This window comes from Oryctolagus cuniculus, chromosome 2, assembly GCF_051225735.1.
Source record: "Oryctolagus cuniculus isolate XC-2025 breed Fujian yellow rabbit chromosome 2, ASM5122573v1, whole genome shotgun sequence".
NCBI lineage: Eukaryota > Metazoa > Chordata > Mammalia > Lagomorpha > Leporidae > Oryctolagus > Oryctolagus cuniculus.
This window is the reverse complement of record NC_142868.1, coordinates 80,549,666-80,568,751: the sequence shown is the minus strand read 5'-3', so window position 1 is coordinate 80,568,751 and position 19,086 is coordinate 80,549,666. Positions and strand designations below refer to the sequence as shown.

Genomic DNA, 19,086 nt, shown 5'->3' with positions numbered 1-19,086 from the left:
ACCTGCTGCCTCCCAGGGTGCAGATTAGCAGGAAGCTGGATCGGAACCGGACCACTCTGATATGGGGATGCGGGTGCCCCAAGCAACAACTTAATTGCTGTGCCATACACTTGCCCCCTAAAACCCATTGATTAATTAGTATGCTGTAGACTGAGCTAATTTCAGTGAACAGCAGTGTTGTGGCAAAGGGAGAATGATCCGCGGTAACCAAGTGTAGTCTTTCCTTGTGTGATTACAGCTCAAAACTCCTCTGTGTCTGTCTGTCTGTCCCTACACCCCGGCTTGTCTCTGTGTCCTCCATCACATGGCTCATGTCTGTCTCCACTGTCCCCAGCCCTATGTACTGGCACCTCCTGTCCTGCCTGTCATTCTGGTTGCCAGTCACCTTGCCCTCATCTCCGTTGCCCTGTTGTCTGTCTCTTGGCCCCTGTCCCCAGCTCTGTCCCCCTGACTTGGTCCCCTGCCCGCATCCCAGACCCTGCCTGGTCCTGTCCTTGTGCCTCAGGCTGTCTCGTCTCTCCCTGAGGTCTTGCTGCATTTCCTTTCTCCCTGAGACCAGCTTCCTCTGTGGCTTGCACATGATCCACGGGACCACTCTAGCCTCCCTCTGCTCCAGTCTCACCCACATACCATTCTGTCCCAGGGAGCCAGCTGACCTGCCTGCTACAGCCTTGCTCAGCACAGTGTGTGCTGCTGCCGCAGAGGGGCTGGCTGCCCATGGCCAGATGGATGGTCCTGCTCTAGATGTGGGGCTGGGGACACGGGCGCCTGGTGCAGAAAGCTTGGGCATATGCATTGTGTCCACCCTGTGAGATGTGCAGAGCTGTCAGAGCCACTTGCCCAGGAACCCACTGTTGGACGTGGCAGATTTCAGAGCCAACCTCTGCGAGGTGCTGTACCTGCTACCGGGCTTGTCTGGAGTTCATCAGTGGTATCCTGATCACAGTAACCCCCCTTATCCTCCAGTGATATGACCCCAGGCCCCCAGCCGATGCTTGAAGCCGCAGCTGGAACAGAACCCTGGAAGTGCTAGGCTGCTTTTTCCTGGAGGCCCCGCAGTGGGGCCACGTGGCAGCAGAGTTAGTTTGTCCTTCTGTTCACGCCCCCTGCCTCCTTGGCCTCACCCCTCTTGTGCTTCTGCTTCATGGTTAGGTGAGATAAGGGAGACTTGAACACAAGCAGTGCCATCCTGGGACAGCTGTTCCGGCACGTGATGAACGGAGGGGAGTGTATATAGCATGGATATGCTGGACAAGAGGGTGAGTCATGTCCCGGGCAGGAGCGGGACATGCGAGGGCTCATCACTCCAGCCTCGACAGCACATAGATTCATGAGTTGTTTCTATCTGGAATTTGCCATATCACGTTTTTAGGATGCAGTCGGAGGGCAGACAGCCGTAAGTCAGAATGCTCCCGTGCTTACAGCCCCAACTGTGTTCTGTGCATATGTTGAAAGTGACTAAAAATGTAAAGCTGTGGCATAAAACACATTTTGATTAAGCACTGGCGTGTGACTTGTATGTTCACAACCACTGGCAATAGTCGAGATCTTGCAGGGTTGATGTTTGGCTGACCCAGTTAGGGTGCTCACATCCCACAGTAGAGGCCCGGGTTCAGTTCCTGGCTGCCGCTCCTGACTCCAGCTTCCTGCTGATGCCAGCCCTGGGAGCCGACGGTGATGGCGCTCACATGATTGGGCTCTTGCCTCCCATGTGGAGGCGTGGATTGAGTTCCCGGCTCTGTATCCAGCCCTGGCCCTATTGTTGTTCTCTCTCTCATTCTCAAATAATTCCATTTATCAAAAAGAAGAATGGCTGTGTATGGACATGAGAATTATGAGGGAAGAAGATGAGCCTTTTGTACTGTCCTCCTTGCCTAACAACAATTGTAAGAGCAGTAGTCCCCCCACCCACAGTTGCACCACCCCCAGTTTCAGTATCCTGCAGTCAAGCACAGTCTGAAAATACTAAATGGAAAACTCCAGAAAGAAACAACTCATAGGTTTTTAATTAATGTTTTTCCCATATTGTTATATGTTCCATATTGTTATATATGTCATCATCAGTTAATGTTCATCTCTTAACTGTGCTTAACTCATAAATTAAGCTGTCGCATGGAAAATGTGTTATTAGAAAAGCAAAAACAAGGTACCTCTAAAAGTTCATGAAGAGATGGAATTAGAAGAGAAGTTTATTTTGCTGAAAAAATTTGAAATCCGTGCACACAAAGGGTCTTCAAAATACTCAGAGAAAATCATGCATGATGTCAGAAGGATTTTGCACCAGCAAAACCGCGTCTTTCAATTTCGTTTTCCCCTGAACTCTTTGAAGGGTGCTGTCTAGTTGCAGGCAGCCACGGACCCAGCCTCCGTGGATAAGAGGGCCGCGGTCTCACTTGCATTCCGAACAAATCGCTGTGATGAAATCTAAGAACCAAGAAATGCAGGGTGGAAACCGGCTTAGTCGTCCGAGACCTTCTATTTCCATCCCCTCCTCCTTACTGAAATTCTTTGACCTCCTGCCACGGGGGCCTTAGCGAAGCTTCCGCTAATCCCCCGGCAGCTGCTCCCTGTCACCCCCAAGGCCTTCAGGCCCCAGGCGGGATGAATGTGTGTGTCACTGAGCGCCAGATGCCTTGCCCGTGCTGCCTCACAGGCTCTGTCCCCTTGGCTGGCTTGTGAACGGCAGAGGGGCAGGAGGACCCGGGAGCTGCTGGCTTTTACCTGCTGGACAGCCTTGCTTGGCCACCTGTGCTGAGGTTTCTTAACCAAATGTGAGAGTTGTTAAAAGCATCCGATCGTTCCATTCCCTGCTGTACATGGTCCTGCTGCCTTGGCCTGGAGTTGTACTTCACGCTTGGCCCAGAGCCCACGCGTCACAGACTGAGCAGCTGGTAGGGGCTGGCCTTGGGGACACCCTTGGCATCATCCTGCCCCTGCCTGTGAGATGCTCCCTGCAGGAGCCAGCCCCAAGTGGCAGGGCCTGGAACCACCGCAGGGTTGGGACAGAGACCTGTAGACCCCCGGCTGAGGGGACGCAAGTGGATTGCTCAGGAAAGGAGGGATTCCATTGAAAAAAAAAGTAATGTGTGGCAGGAATGCATTTCTGCAGCTTTGTGCAGGGGTAGGAAAGAGAAAGACATGGAGATGAGATGAATAAGGAAATTGGGGACAAATACGCATGGACTTTGGAGAGTTTGTGGGAAAGCAGAATGAAAAGTCATTTTGGTAGGAAAAAAGACTGAAATGCATGCAGAGTTTCTTCCTAAGGCATTTTCCACAAACGTTTTGAAGACCCCTGCATACGGTTCTCACCCTCACCTGACCATCAGGTGACATAACTGTCAGAGGAAGAAGAGAGCGCAGCAGCTGGGCTGAGGGTATGATCCTGCTCGGAAGACATCGGACACTTGCTGTGTCCTGGGCTTTTGGAGAAAGGGAAGGAGAGGCTGACTCCCAGCCACCAGGCACTTAGGGGTGTGTGGGCCAGGGGAAGTGGTTGTATGCTTCTCTGCACACACCCTTGTATTCACTGACTTATTAAGATAACCATGTGGTGACTTCTGTAATTCAGTAAAAGTGAAAGGAGTAGCAGTACTGGTTAAGACTCCAGTTGGGAAGCTCAGCTGCCCTATGAGAGCAGTTTGAGTCCTGCTCAGGCGTTGATTCCGCTCTCAGAAAAGCACAAGTCTGGGGCGTCTGTCCTGGAGGAACAGGTTAAGCCACCAGCCGCAATGCTGGCTTCCCATGTGGGCGCTGGTTCAAGTCCTGGCAGCTCCAGTTCTGATCCAGGTCCCTGCTAATGCACCTGAGAGAGCAACAGAAGATGGCCCAAGCTCCTGGGCCCCTGCCATCCATGTGGGAAACCTGGGAGAAGTTCCTGGCTCCTGATTTTGGCCTTGCCAGTGCTGGCCATTGTGGCCATTTGGGGAATGAACCAGCAGATGGAAGATCTCTGTCTTGTCTGTCTCTCTTTCTATAACTCTGTCTTTCAAATAAATAAGTCTTTGGAAAAAAAAAAAAAGGCAAAAACAAAAAAGGAAGAGAGACAAACCTCTGTGGTTCTTGCATTGTGAAAAATTGGAGGTTGCACTGAGTAATCCAGATAGAAGAGCAGTTTGACCAGAGGTTCATTATGATGTGCGACTCTGCTGGTTCCCCAGGAGTCCCTGGTAATAGGTTTGTGGCTATTGGATTACGTAGATTGTCTTCAGCCGCAAAGCACTGTGTTCCAGAAATTCTCTGTAGTCTCCCACTCTTAGGGAGGAGGCGCAGCCCTGAAGCAGCAGTGGTCTCTGTCAGTGCTGGTCAGGCCTCGGGGCTGGCCCAGAAAGCCACGTCCTTATTTCTTGGCACTCTCAGTCCACAGTAGAATGTGTAGTGAGAATGTGTGGAGAAGTAAGGGCTAGAGCCACAGCAAGGAGGAAAATCAGGAGGAGCAAGGAGAGCTCCCGCATCCGTGGGCCGGCACCGAGTTCAGGGCCATGGGTCAGCACCCAAGGCTGCAGGGAGGCTGGGGCTGGGGCCCAGGATCCCGGGCTGCAGACGGCCTGCTCGGGTGGAGCTGCCAGCAGCATCCTAAAAGGACCAGAGTGGAGTATTGTTTTTGGAAGCCAAGTATTTGTAGGTTGGCAACTGCCTGCACTTTGTATTTCAAATAACTTTATTTAGACTAATCATCTCTGATACACCTGATACACATGGGCTTCCACTAAGCAGCGTGGATGTAATTGGGTGCGATTACTTGGCTCAAGAAATAGTGTTTTTTTTTTTTTTTTTCCCACAAAAGCCACAGTAAAACTTCTCATGGATGATAGGGATTGTTACAGTAGTTATTCACTTGTCTGCTCGTTTTATCCAAACGCTGTAATCTGCAGTCTAGGCGGAGAGCAGAGGGGGCTTCTTTGAGCAGCCAGGTTGCCTTGTGCTTCAGTACTGAAAGGAGCCGGTGTCCTGTCTCCATTCACCGCTAGCCCGGTCTTCTCCTCGAATTTTGGGGGTAGTGGTGGATGCCCCACTTTGTTTTATGATGCTCTTAACCTCGTAGCAGGCAGGGAGTAATTCTCTGGGGCAGAAGGGGCACAGGCGTGCGTGTCTGTAGGTGGTTAGAGGCAGGAGAGGTGTATTTACCATGACTTACCTTACCTGAATGTCAGCTCTTCGTGCCTGTCTTTCATCAGGTCACCATGTCATCAGGTGCCCTGTGAGAAGTTACAGCCACTCATTAGCTTTAACTAGCTTGACCTACAAAGTGTAACAGCCATTGGGGGCTGGGGTGGCCGGCCAATTAGTATGAGGTCATATCCAGTATTATTCACATTAGAAGTTTCTACAGGACTGAGTATGGCTTGAGCTTGATTTTTATCTAACAGTAAATACATTTTGTCTTTACCCGGATCACAGGGAAGCACGAATGAAATAACTGTAAATAAAAGCTGATGAAAGGCGCCCCAAGATACAAGCTTAGATGATTTCATGCCTTTCTGGGGCACTGATCTGTGGGATTCGATGATTCTTTAGCAAGAAACTCATGGGATGGGGTCAGTGGGTGAGAGCAGCGAGGGGCCGTCCGTGAAGCAGAGAGCCCTCCCCAGACTCCTCCCCGGCACATGCCCTGGTCTTGCCCTTCCCAGCTCCAGAACCATCAGCAGTGCCGTTCTCTTGTTTCTCTTTGTTATAGCAGCCTGCGTGGACTGAGACACTGGTTAGGTTGTAACAGAAATTGGTATTTCTTAGTGATAGTTTAGTTTTTGGGCTAATGTTCAGGGCTTTTTTGTGTGTGTGCTTGTTTGTGTTTGGTTTTCATTGAGATATGGTGGTCATACAGTAAAATGTATAAATTTTCAAAAATTGTAAAAGCATACAATGGGTATTTTTTTAAACTCATGTACACCCATAAAATCATCATCACCATCAAGAACAAATGTAGCCTTCACCCTCAGCGATGTCCTCTTGCTCCCTCCGGCCCCTTCCTGGCCCCCCTGTAGACCCTGGCGAGAGCCTGGGCTCTGTTCTGCTGGGAGTTCAGGCTTCTGAGCACAGGGTCATGTGTCTGACCCACTGCATTGGAGGGGCGGGTCGAGCAGGTGGGAGGCCGCTGTGCAGTGCGGCATCCGTGCGCAGCCCCGGGAGGCCAGTGCACACCTTGTAAGGAGCTGAGTACGGTGTGGCAAGATGGTGTGAAACATGACGGGGCGGGGCAGGGGGCAGCCTGGGAAAAGAGGAACTGGGGGAGGGGACCGAGAGTCTGCTTCCAACCCTCACAGTATCCACAGGCAGCCGTGTCCTGGTCTGTGGTGCAGAGGAACAAGTCAGGACTGCAGGGCGGCTGGGGCCATTTAGGGGTGTGTAGGTAGGGAGCCCGTGACAGTCTCCGTGTAGGCTGAGCCATAGCTGAGAAATCGCTTCTCCAGGTACCACCTGGGTGCCCACTCCTCTTAGCAAGCGAGGCCCTCTTGGCTGCCTCTCCGGTGCCTTCGTGGGGACATTTCTCTTGTTCTTAACATTCAGGTTTAAATTGTACTTACTTGAAATGCAAAGAGACACACAGAGAGAGTTTCTGTCTCCTGGTTCACTCCCCCAGGTAGACACAACAGATGTTTCTGACCCAGGCCAAAGCCAGGAACCTAGAGCTCAGGCTGGGTCTCCCAGGTGGGTGCCAGGGACCCCAGCACTTGAGCCATCATGGGCTGCCTCCCAGGGTGGGTATGAGTGGGAGACTGGAATCGGAAGCAGAGCCAGGACTCAAGTTCAGGCACTGGGATAAGGGATTCATACATGCCAGGAAGGGACCAAACGCCCAGCCCAAGGACTTTCTCTTCCTGCTGCTCTGCGTTTAGAAGTCAGTTTGCACATCCGCTGTGTCTGCTCGCAGGTGAAGGTGTTACTGAAGCATAAAACAACTAACCTTGTTCACCCTGAGCGCTGGGCGAGGCTCAGGAGCACCGGGTTCTGGGCGTTGGCTCAATGTCATGCTTCTCGGGCCATCCTAGATGCTGTCTTTAAAACGACCTCAAGAACCACATTAGAGGCCGGTGCCGCGGCTCACTTGGCTAATCCTCCGCCTGTGGTGCCGGCACCCCGGGTTCTAGTCCCGGTCGGGGCACCGGATTCTGTCCTGGTTGCTCCTCTTCCAGGCCAGCTCTCTGCTGTGGCCCGGGAGGGCAGTGGAGGATGGCCCAGGTCCTTGGACTCTGCACCCACATGGGAGACCAGGAGGAAGCACCTGGCTCCTGGCTTCGGATGGTACAGCGTACCAGCGTGGCAGCCATTTGGGGGGTGAACCAACGGAAGGAAGACCTTTCTCTCAGTCTCTCTCAGTCTCTCTCTCTCTCCGCGTGACCCTGGGGATGGGTCAGGAAGGAGGAGCTCCCGTTGGGCGAGCCCGGCCGGGGTGCTTTGCCCTTCTTGCTTGTGCATGAGTGTGGGAGCTGGGAGGCTCCAGGGGTCTGACTGAAGCCCACGGTTGTCTTTCTGTTGCCCGCTGCCCCCCTGAGGAACCCTCCAGCCTTGCTGGCGCCCCCGGCCCTGACTTTCCCTGCTCCTCCTTCATCCCCTTCTCAGAGAGGCATGAACTTGCACACAGCCTTCACAGCTTCTGTAAAGAGGCAAGAGCAGGTATTTAACTCCTGGCCTTAGTACTTCAAAACCAGGGGGATTTGGGGGTTGGTGCTGTGGGACAGCCGGTTAAGCCACTGCCTGCGACACCAGAATCTCATGTGAGTGCAGGTTTGAGTCCCGGCTGCTCCACTTCCCACCTGGCGCCCTGCTGATGCACTTGGGGGAGCTGCAGAAGTTGGCCCAAGCATTTGGACCCCTGCCACCCATATGGGAGAGCCACTGGGCCGGGTCTTAGATGTTGCAGCCATTTGGGGAGTGAACCAGAGGATGGAAGGTCTCTTTCTCTGTCTCTCTCTGTAACTCTTTCAAATAAATAAATCTTTTAAAAAATGCTAGGGGGATCCAGCCACTGTTTGAAACTGCAGGCCCTAAACATTCCTGTTCTTTTGCTCGGAGAAGGGACCTAACACTGGAGGGGAACGTGTCGGTCTCAGCTCTTTCCTGCCGTCTGCGCCTGCTTCTCTGAGCCTGGGACTGCTTGCCAGGAAGAAGTAGGTGACAGGCTATGAAAATAAGGAGCAGCCTTCGGAAAGTAGGTGGGCCCAGCCGTGTGGGCTTTTTGTAACCCTGCAGTGCATTTGGAGAGCAGGCTGGGGTGGGCTGGGGCTGGGGTCTGGGCCCCACCCCCACCCCTACTTTGATCTTCGAAGCTTGTCTAATCCCCCGCCAAGTCTGCTGGGACTTTATCCAGGGCAGGAAAAGGGGAAATAGTTTTCCTTTCTTGGGTGGATTTGTGTTTATATAAACCCTTTGCCGTGAAAACCGGGCCAAGTTGCAGATGCACGCGTCTGCGGGCAGGCTCTGGGGTGGGTGAGTGGCCAGAAGGGGCCTGGGTGCTCTGTCCCTGTGCCCCCATCAGATTTAACCTGGGTCAGATGCTATCAGTCCTCTCCACGGGCAGCTAGGGGAGGATGGTGTGAGCCCAGTGCACAGTGTCCTAAAGACATACCCAGACGTATGGCCATGATGGGGCAGCTTGCATGCAGCTGAGCCCACGGCCAATCACATCACAACTACAGCGTGTGGGTGCATACGCGTGTGTGCACCAGGGCAATTCAGAAAGTTCATGGAAAGTGAAATTAAAAGATAAGTTTATTTGTTGCAAAAAGGATTTTGAAATCTAAAAGCAGGTGTCATGGCGTTGCAGGTTAATCTGCCACTTGGGCTACCCGGATCCCATCTCAGAGTGCCTAGGGCAGAGTCCCAGCTCCACTTCCCATCCAGCTTCCTGATAATGCAGCAGATAAAGGCTTGGGCCCTTGGGTCCCTGCCACCCATAGGGGAGACCTGGGTGGAGTTCCTGGCTCCTGGCTTTGGTCTGGCAAAACCCCTGGCTGTTGCAGCATTTGACGAGTGAACCAATAGATGGAAAATCAATCTCTCTCTCTCTCTCTCTCTCTCTCTCTCTCTCTTTCTCTCTTTGCCTTTGAAAGAAATAAAAATAAGCAATATAATGAAATCTGTGCATATGGTAAATCTTCATGAAAATGTATATTATAAAAAACTGCCTGGTTTTAGAAATTTTTTTGCACCAATGGGCACAGCAGTTGAGACCCCACTTAAGACTCCTGCATGCTATATCAGGGTGCCTGGGTTCGAATCCTACTCTGCTCCTGATTCTAGTTTTTTTTTTTTTTTTTTTTTTTAATGTGCATCCTGGCAGGCAGCAGTAACTTCCTGCCACCAATGTGGGAGACCTGGATGGGGTGCCCAGCTCCTGGCTTTGCCTGAGCCCAGCCCTGGCTGTTGTAGGCCTTTCAGGAGAGAACCAGCAGACACAGGGATGTGATATCTCTTCCTCTCCCTCTCTCCCATCCTCTGACTTTCTATCTCCCTTTCCCTCTCTCTCTGCCTTTCAAATACCTAAAATAAAAATTTTTTAAAAATCATATTATGAAAAACCTGTGCATGAATTTGTCTAAACTGTTTAGACCTGCCCTTTCCATTTCCTGTAGAAATGTGCGTGCCAGTGCTGCAGGCTCTTTCTTGTCATAAAGCCACCTCATTTAAGGTTGAAGCAGTGGATGGGAAGTGGAGCTGGGACTCAGCACCCTGATACGGGATCTGGGTGTTCCAAGTGGCCCATGAACCTGCGACCCCTGCCCCGTGATTCTCATTTTCTAGCATGAGGGCTGACTCATTGTTAGACATTCCGAATAGAGAAACCTCAGCTGGAACTTGAAGGAAGAACTTCTCAGTCTTGGGTACTGCAGTTTGCATAGGAGTTGGGCTAACGAGACGGCCGGAGGTGCTGAGAACCGCGAGCTTAAAGAACATGGATACAAGGCAGCGTTTCCTTCTGCTGAGCTGGAAGCAAAGCCCTTCCTAGCGTCCTGCAGCCTTGCCGGGGTAATCTCTCCTGTACAGTTACAGATGCCAGGGCCCCCACATAGCCTGCTGTCCTGGAATGTTGGCTCTGGCCTGCAGGAATATTTATTCTGTGTCTGTTAGAGTCTCACACTTGTCAGTGGAGTCCTCTCCTTGGAGTTGCAGCCCAGTGCTGGATGGCCCAGTTGGGAATCTCCTTGGGGACCCTAGAACTCTGAGGCCCTGAGGGTTTCACAGCAGGTGCACACCTTGGACAAAGAGCAGCCTGGAAGTGGAAGCCGGGGGGGGGGGGGGGGGGCTCTCCCTCTCCTGCAGGTGCAGAAACAGGGGAATTACAAATATCCCGGCGTGAGGAGGGTTGGGGCAGAGTGTCCTGGAGGGTTGGATTTGTGTGTGTGAATAGAAACAAGGGGAGAAGAGACATTGATGAAAGAGACGTGTAGGTGTGCAATGTGGGCAGAAGGAGATGCGAAAAAGTTTTGCGAGCGGTCTTTTCCCCTTTGCCAGATACTTTGGAAAGGGCACTTTAATATAAGGCCTCTGCTTTTGGGGGGAATATTTACTCCAGACGTTCACACTGTAACAGTATTTACTCAGAGCATTCCCTTTGTAAATGGGGACAAGAACACCAAACAGCAAAGCCCCCTGATATGTGGGGGTGCCTGTCGTTGCTGTCGTTTTTTAAGAAGTCCCAGTATTCAGAATCAAAACGGGACTTGGCTAGAGATGGCAGGCCCTTTACATTGTTAAATTTATTTCTGAATTTTGCAGGGGTATTCCAGAAAGCGTGTGTTCCTGCCCCGGCTGCCTTAGCAATGACCGGGCAGGAAGGCTGCTGCTGAGTCTATGGGTAACTCCAGCCAACTTCCTGGCAGGTGCAGCAGCAACTCCCATGAGCCCCTTCCCAGGGGGTTTTGAGGTGTTCCAGCACCCTTTCCCATGAATGCAGCAAGATTCCCAGGTACTGGTGCTGTTCCCGGTCCAACAGATGCTCCCCAACCAGACAACTTCTCCAGGAATTTTGTGGGCACCGAGGGCAGTTCCTTGGCCACCAGCTGCAGCCAGGTGACTGTGGACTGCTCTGGCTGGAGGCAGCCAGCAGCCTCCTCCAACATCATAGTATCCATGCCCTATCCAGAGGTCTGAATCTCAGCTGGGGTGGGCTCCCTTGGCTGTTATCCAGAGTCTTAGGGCATTCTTTAAAGTCTTTTCCTATTCCCTGTAACCGGTTAATAATTATTTGTATTGACATTAGTCTGTCAATGAGACCTTGACTGATTTATGCATTCATTTGTTTGTTTGTTCATTGTCTTCCGTTCAGTCTCTCCTTGCCATGGTCTAAGTGTTCCCCCAACCACCATAGGGATGAATTGTTCATTTTTAATTGTTTTAATTTCTAGACCATCTTTGCTATTTTTGAAGGATGCTTATAACTTTGGTCTTTTCTAGATCAGGAAGTAGCTTTTGTGTACACTGAAAACATACGTGAGACTTTTAATACTGTGGTTTGGGTTGTTGATAAGATGCACTTGTAGTGTTTTGCCTCATGTGCTCGATATTTGAGGATTCCGATGACTAGCTCGTTTCACTTTCTGTTGATTAAAAAAAGAAATCATTGTGAAACTTGGTATTGTGTTCTTCCGTGGGGGTGGAGGGTACCAGCTGATAAGAGTGTGCTGGCATTCTCCTGGCAGAAGTATTGGGCCAGAGTAATTCAGCACATTTTTCATCAGTTTAATGGGCACAGGGAGCCTGGGTAGTGGTCTCAGCTGCCGTAAGAGCCGTGTTCCGTTCAATGGGCCAGATTTCTGTGTCTTCAGAAAGTGATTGCATTGTAAACTGCAAGCAAGTAGGAAGTCTGTGACGGAGGAGAAAGCATCAACATTTGAACCTCGCTATCCCCCAGTGCAAATAACACCCTTGTTGCTTTGTTATTGATTCACATATAAACATAAAAAATAATCTCAGGGCCATTTGATCTTTTCTTTTAAAGGTTTATTTTATTTACTTGAAAGGCAGATCTACAGAGAGAGAGAGAAGAGAGAGCGAGCGAGCAAGAGTGCTTCCATCAGAGGGAGAGAGCTTGCATCCAATGGCTCACTCCCCAAATAGGCGCAAAGGCCAGGGCTGGGCCAGGCTGAAGCCAGGAGCCTGGAGCTCCGTCAGGGTCTCCCACGTGGGTGGTGGGGTCCAGGTACCAAGGCCATCTTCTGCTGCTTTCTCCAGGTACGATAGCTGGCTTCACAGGCAGCAGCTTAACTCGCTGTGCCACAGTGCTGGCCCCTGGACCATTTAATCTTGAATGACCCATTTCCTTCTGAATTCATTTATGTTCTTTGTCGGTTTGCACTTCTAATTAGAATGTACTTTTAGATTTAAATTTCCATGTAGAAATTTCGGTCTCATAATATGAAACGAATATTCCATTTTTTGCTCATGTGTCATAGTTGTAGCCATTTCCCCATTGTTGGACACCTGGGAGAGTTACTTAGTTTTGCTGTATTATAAATAGTGTTGCTGCGAGCAATCATTGTATAATTTTCTTTTGTCAGAAAGAAAGACCTACTTCCTTTAAGCAAATTCCTGAGGGTGGAAATATACCAGGTCACATGTGTACTTCTTCATCTATTGTTACCATGTTCTCTGTTAAGTTTTTTTTTTTTTTATGTTGCTCCCACCAACTTTGGTATTTATCTTTTAAATTTACTTTTGCTAGTGATGATAGATGTGTAACAACATCTAATTTTTTTTTTCATTTGAGGCGGTGCTTTGTGAGCTAACTCTGGTCTGTTGCTACTGCACAGACTCAGGGCACTGGCTGTATACTATGCGACTTCTTTATGTGGAAGACTGAGCTTCCGCAAAGCCTTCTCCTCACCATAATAATAGTATAAGAACTTCCCAGGTGCCAGATACGATGTTTAGCATTTTTCCATATGTTCTCTAAATTAATCATGATGGTGTTCTTATCTCAGGACACTGTGATCTGGTGGTTGTGAGCTCACTCAGTTCCTGGGTTCGAATTCTAGCACTGCTACCCCGGTCTGTGCCCCCTGGCAAATGACCAGTCCCCTCGGAGCCTCAGCTGCCTCTTCTGTATTACAAGGGTAATAGTCGTCCCGAGACTGAGTGAGCTCATACACGCAGCAGCAAGCACACAGTGAATGCTCATGAAGTGTCCGTTTTGCCATGGCGAGCATCTTTTTGTCCCTCCTGGGTTAATTCTGGCTTGTTTTTCTATCTGCTGCATCTCACAGCTTGATGGTAAGGTACACAGTGCATACTGTTGTCCAGTCTAGTAATGAGCTGGACGAATAATAATAACTACTAGTAATAACTACTACTAATAACACTGCTGGGACTTTGAGCAAAGTGCTCCCCACTCTTTGAGGCCTTTGCCAAACCTGTGAATCAGTATTGATTGCCCCTTCTGGTGACTCCCCCAGCCTCTCCTGTGCTTTGCCCTGGGGTCCGAACTTGCAACATTGTGGCACTCATCTCTGCCGCCACTGAGCCCCTCCACGGTGGAAGCCACATTCACGCAGCCAGCGGGCTCCTGCAGTCCTCTCCCACGGGAGGGGCTCAGTGTCTAGCTGCTCAGCCAGAGGACACCGTGTTTTGGAGATCAAGTTTGTCAAGTTGTATTTGAGGACAGTTAGCTTCTGCCATTTTCCCAGATACATACACAGTATGAACCACTCCATATTTGTGTTAAGATACATTGGAGAGGGAAAAGGCTGTTTCCCTTTTGTCCTTGCCCTAGGAACTGTGCGCATTTCTGACATCCTAAGGATAGTGGTACCAGGCGGTGGGTTTTTGGAGCGTACAGATGTCCTGGAGATTCTGAACGGTTCTGCCTGTGGCTCAGTGTTCATCTGCATCAAGTGACTTTTTCAACTGTGTGAAGCTTCTCCATGCCTCCTGCTTTTGTGCTCTGTTTCCACAACTGGGGGCACTGCCAGGGTTAGGACCCGGCAACCAGGTACTGGTTGTGCGTGACGCTGGGCGTCTAGGGGAGAGTACCGCTACTGCTTTCATACAGTCGTGGCCCCAAGGCTTAGTAGTCTGCTGTAAACCACTTCATTCTCTAGCAAACTGATCTTCTGCCCACCGGAAGCTGCAGCATCCTCAGCAAGGACTTCAGCTATGCCAGGCCGTGCCAGGGGACAGGGCTTGGCACCGTGATGGTGATCCTAACTCAGGTAGTTAGAAGCAGGTGGAGCTGAGACCGCATGAAGTTCCAAGCAGCAGAGAGTTTTCAGAGGAAACCAGAGAAGCCCAGTCTACGGTGCAGCCTTGGAAAGGCTCTCGGGACAGAATGTGGAAGTTGACAATATTAGGGGAGGGGTTGGGGCAGGACATTTCAGGACCAAGGTTCTGAACCGCCTGGGGGTGCTCAGAGCGTCCCTGGTTGCCGCTGGAGCTCCGTGGTCCTCAGTGGGTTGATCGGCTTACAGAGACCAGCTCTCTGTGGGACTCCGAGCCAGTCTGTTTCACTTAGAGGCTCCTGTCTTCTGAACTGATGTTTTTGCCTGGGTGACTTCCAGGTTTCAGTCAAGCGGCCGCGTGCTCCTGCTCGGCTCCATTTTTATCAGTTTGATCGTGTTTCCATTTTTAACATGAACTTTCGTATTTAGGAATCTTTCCCTAGCTGGGGTCAGAACCGTTGTCTGTATCCAGGAGACGAGCTAAGAATGCCAAGTTAACTTTTGCCGTGGCTTGGCGGTTGCTGTGGTTCAGTTATAGAACACAAGATTCAGTTCATGTGGGGCAAAGTCATTGAAAATGCTTCAGTCAGGTGGCTAAAGTCCTTCATAAAATATTATAAACGTATCGGTACTGAGTTCGTTATTTTAGAAGACGGTTTTTAGATGGTCCCTCCAGGAAAGATGGATTCTGGCTGAGAGAAGTGGTTCCCGCTTTGGGGTGGAGCACCTGCTTTCTACCCAAGGGCTGCTCGGATATTTATAACATCAGGTGCAGGCCACACAAAATTCTCAGCTTGACAGTTGAGCCACCTGTAGATGTGTTGAATTTCGAGCCTCACCTGCAGTTGCCTGCAGCAGGGCCGGACCCAGTGATTAATTTCACTGGCCTTATATGGCCACTGTTAGAGGCTGGTGGTGCAGCGAGAGAGTCTCAGAGACGGGTTCCCAGGTTCACATCACAAGATTGCTCCTAACTCTGGCTCCATCACAGAGTCTCCCTGTAAGATGAGGCCAGCCCCTTCTGGGGCACTATGAAGATGAGAAGAGACGTGCCAGGGTCAGGCAGAAGCATTGATATCACGCGTCGGCAGGTGCTTTCGCGAATCTAGAAGAGACGTGGAGGTTTGAGTTTCAGGAGCGTCTGTCCCCGTCGGTACACGACTTTACGTCCTTGGTGTGGCTTGTTTCCTTACAGAGTTTAAGTGGGGCCAGTTTGTCATCCATCAGAAGCTGTTTACTAAATACCCTCAGTGCGGGTGCAGTGCTGGCCACGAGAGCAGAGGGGCAGCAGAGTGCCGGGCACAGGTGTGTGGACAGCAGGAGGGAACGCAGTGTTGGAGGTCACCATGGCCCGCAGGGCTGGAAGGAAATCACTGGGTCCAGCCCTGCCAAGGAGCCGCAGGCAGGACTCCGAATTCTGTCAGTGTAGTGCAGGCCGATTTTTAAGTTAACTTTGTATGGCCTGGAGACATGATATTAGAAATATCCAAATGACCATTGGCAGAATAAAGGTTTGCCAGCCCTGATAGTGGGAGGGAAAGCATATCCAGGGCGTGTGGAGTGCCACGTTTCCCCGTTACTGTGCTGATCGTTGAGTTAATTGTTTTTCACCCGAGCCCATCAGTCCTGGGATAGGGTCGTGCTGGTGCCTTTAGCTGCCACCTCCGCCCACCCAGGCAGCCCTCTTGGCCAGGAGGCGGCGGGGCCAGCCTCATGCTGTGTACCTTGGTACCCGCTTCTGCCTGTGTGCAGGGCTTCGTGGAGAGGCTGCTGCGGCCTGCCCGGAGCCCCATCTGCCCCATCCTAATGAGCCCGTCCTTGGCAGCCCTTGCGCTGTGGGGCTCTGGGGAGCCTGGCTCAGTTTGCACCGGGGAGCTGCGGATCTCTGGAGTCAGGCTGTGGAGAAGCAGGCGGGCAGGGCAGCAGCAGCTGCTGTCTTTGGTCTTTGTCTGGGACACAGCCTTCGAGCCGGAACCACCGGGACGCATTCCTTATTCTCCTGGGTGACACGGGTGAGCGGGCCGCGGTTGGGGTGGGAGCCAGCTGATCTGCTGTCCGCGCCTGCGCGTTGGCTCTGACTGCATGGCCTGGAAATCCTTCGCTTCCTTTCTCCCTGCCCCTCCCCAAACCTTGCCAGGCATCCCTCTGTGAAGTGGGCCCGCTTTGAGGGCGAATCTTAATGGCATTTTTCTCCCTCCTTCTGCAGGGGAGTTGCTGAGTCAGCCCAGACCGGAAGGAGTGGCAGAGATCATTTGCCCCAAGAACGGCAGCGAGCGAGTGAATGTTGCCTTGGTTTACCCACCGACACCGACTGTGATCAGCCCCTGTTCCAAGTGAGTTCTGGAAGTCCAGCTGCGCCCTGCCTGGCGCTCCTGATTGCGCTGCAGAGGTTGGAGGACAAAACCACGCTAAGGTGCATCGGCACAACCCCTACCCTGGGCCCAGGGCTGGCACAGCCTTCTGTTCGGCCTCCTGGTCTGGGCTGATGCAGCAGAATGGTGACTTTCGCTTTCTCTTGTATGATCTTTTTTTTCACTTTTGCTGATAAAGTCAGTATATTTTTTAAAGCCGCTTTATTGCAATCTCATCCACGTGCCACACAGTTCACTCACTTAAAAGGTACAGTGCCTGAATTTTTAGTATATTTGCAGCTACACGATGGGTAGACTTAACTCTGTCATTACAGAAGCGGGCCCTGGCTTTAGAGAACAGAGGGGACCATTAAACAAGGACAGCCTGGGAAAATCTGTAATAGTTCAGGGTTGTTTTTGTCTTGTTTTGATTTGTCCTAGGGCTCTGACACTCATGAACTGTGCTGTTTGCCACCATCTTGACCCCAAAAATAGACTTAGAGAAATGAACACACGTTAAGTAACTTCCGGACAGAATGTTAGCTTCCTACTCTAGATAAACCCATCCCGGTGTTTTAGGGTACATTTGTTTTTCAGAGTATTCAGAGCCAACAAGGCCGCTTGCTAGCCAAGTGGAAGTGCCTTTTGACCCGAGTCTTGAAACAAAAGCCGCGGAGCTTCCTGGGTCAGGGCTCGCCATCTGTGGGTTATCAGCAAGGTGCTGAACCCAGCCAAGGATGCACATCATGCAGCTAGCATTAGTTTTCTTTTTAAGCTGGCCCCATAGATATTTTTTCCCACATATAATAAGCTTTTCGTAGGGAGAGTGGAAGGTGTGCCTTTAAGAATTGTGACCTGTCCTCTTGCCTCGGAAAATTTGCTCCTGGGGTGCCTTCCAGAGCTCTGGGTGGCGCCCTGGGTGGGGGGGTAGGGTCTTCCCTGCCCTTGGTGTGCCCTCTGGGGAGCGCGATGCCCTGTGCTGCTGTCATTCATTACTAGTAGCTGTCGTGCATGTGTGACGCCCCTTTCTCTCCAAACTGGGCGACACATTAGACAGAGCCTGCCCAACCTATCTGTGCTGGAAGAGATCATGGAACACTCCCCGGGAAGCTCTTATCTCATGCTCTGACTTCCAGAATGCTATTTTAGCTACCAGGGTGCATAGTTTCATTTATCACTAACAAGACCCTGCAACACTGCAAAATCTCAAAGTGCTCCTTAAATGTTAGAGCAGGGGAACATATCAGCGTCATATTAACCAGACTCACCCCTATGCAGGATGTGTCAAAGAATGTCGCCGTTGTTTGGTTTGTGCACGTTGGTCCCTTTCTTTGAGATGCACCTAGGGCAAGGATAAGGGGACATGATGGACCCAGCAGGGCAGGGAACGGTGGGAAGTGGTCATTAAGCACGCTGAGCTGAGAGAGGCGTTAATCCATTGTTTTTGCCACAGATCCGCGCCATGTAATAGGCAAGTAGAGGCAGGAGTTAGCTCATCCATCAGCACAAGGAGACCTCAGTGGCACCGAGCCAGCTCTGTCAGTGTCTCCCGTGGGCTGCTTCTCGTGCAGCCACAGAGAGACCACGTGTATACCAATCTGGAACCGAATGCGATCAGCCTCTCCCTCTGACGGTTTATTGAAGCTAAATGAGCAAGCGGCTTTCAGGGCGTGGGCGATCCGGGGCTCCCGGCCTCAGCCGTCTGGGAGCTGGAGGGAGCCCTGTGGTGGCACTGAACCCCTTTAGACCTAGCGATCTGAGTCATTTTATTTTGAAAGGGATCAAAAAAGAGTCTCATTAAATGGATGGCAGTTTTGCAGTCTAATTCTTGACTCTGAATAAAGGCATATCCTCTAAATAGGGCTGTTTAATTTTTCCAGCAAGACTTTCCTTGGAAATTAGTATTAGTATTAGTATTAGTATTAGTATTAGTATTAGTATTAGTATTAGTATGGAGGCCAGGAGGAAGTGATCTCTGTCTCCATTTATACAAAAGCACAGTCAGATTCAAATATCTTGCTTGTGCAGTCCAGCCTTGTACCTTACCACCAGCACCCACAGCCCACCTTCCTGAACACTGAACCCAAACAGACATGCATGGAGGCGGGGCCTGGCCCTGCAGGAGGGTTAATTCACAAGTGATTGACAGTATGTTAGAAGCAGGAGACTCAGGGCCTCCATCAGGATAGCTGTCAGAGGAGGCGTCTGCTACGCCTGCACAGCTTGGGCCTGAGCCTGAGACTTGGGGTTCCCGCAGGCACCAGGGATGGGGAGCCTGGGGCTGTTGCGCTGGATTTGCGATTCCACCAGGTTTGCTTGAGCAGGGAACCGCAGAGTGAGATTTCATTGGTCCCTCTTCTCATAAAACGCAGGTGATGGCCAGGAGCCTGCTCTGCTAATCAGGTTTCTACATTAGAATTTTCCCAGAAGAGCAGATTGGGCAAGAAGCTCTGTGAAGCAAAGACGTCCCTTGGGGGATTGCAGCGTGTGTGTGTGTGTGTGTGTGTGTGTGTGTGCGCGCGCACGCTGGACGTTCTGAGCTCTCAGATCCTGTCCGTGCCTGTGAGGGTGGGCGCCCTGGC

The 19,086-nt window shown here is 51.1% G+C and overlaps 1 protein-coding gene across 6 annotated transcripts in view; it reads left to right on the top strand.

The window, feature by feature from the left end:
- The window catches only part of MFHAS1 (multifunctional ROCO family signaling regulator 1), a 121,602-nt gene that overhangs the window by 65,844 nt on the left and 36,672 nt on the right, over positions 1-19,086 (top strand). For 4 of the 6 annotated variants that reach the window (XM_051832512.3, XM_089327286.1, XM_017350430.4 and 1 more), the window contains exon 2: positions 16,360-16,486. The exons of 1 other annotated variant lie outside the window; for it this stretch is intronic. In XM_051832512.3, the coding sequence (XP_051688472.1) occupies positions 16,360-16,486 (127 nt within the window). Of the gene's footprint in view, positions 1-16,359; positions 16,567-19,086 lie in introns of all 6 variants that reach the window. One more of the 6 variants, XM_089327288.1, reaches the window with a different exon arrangement.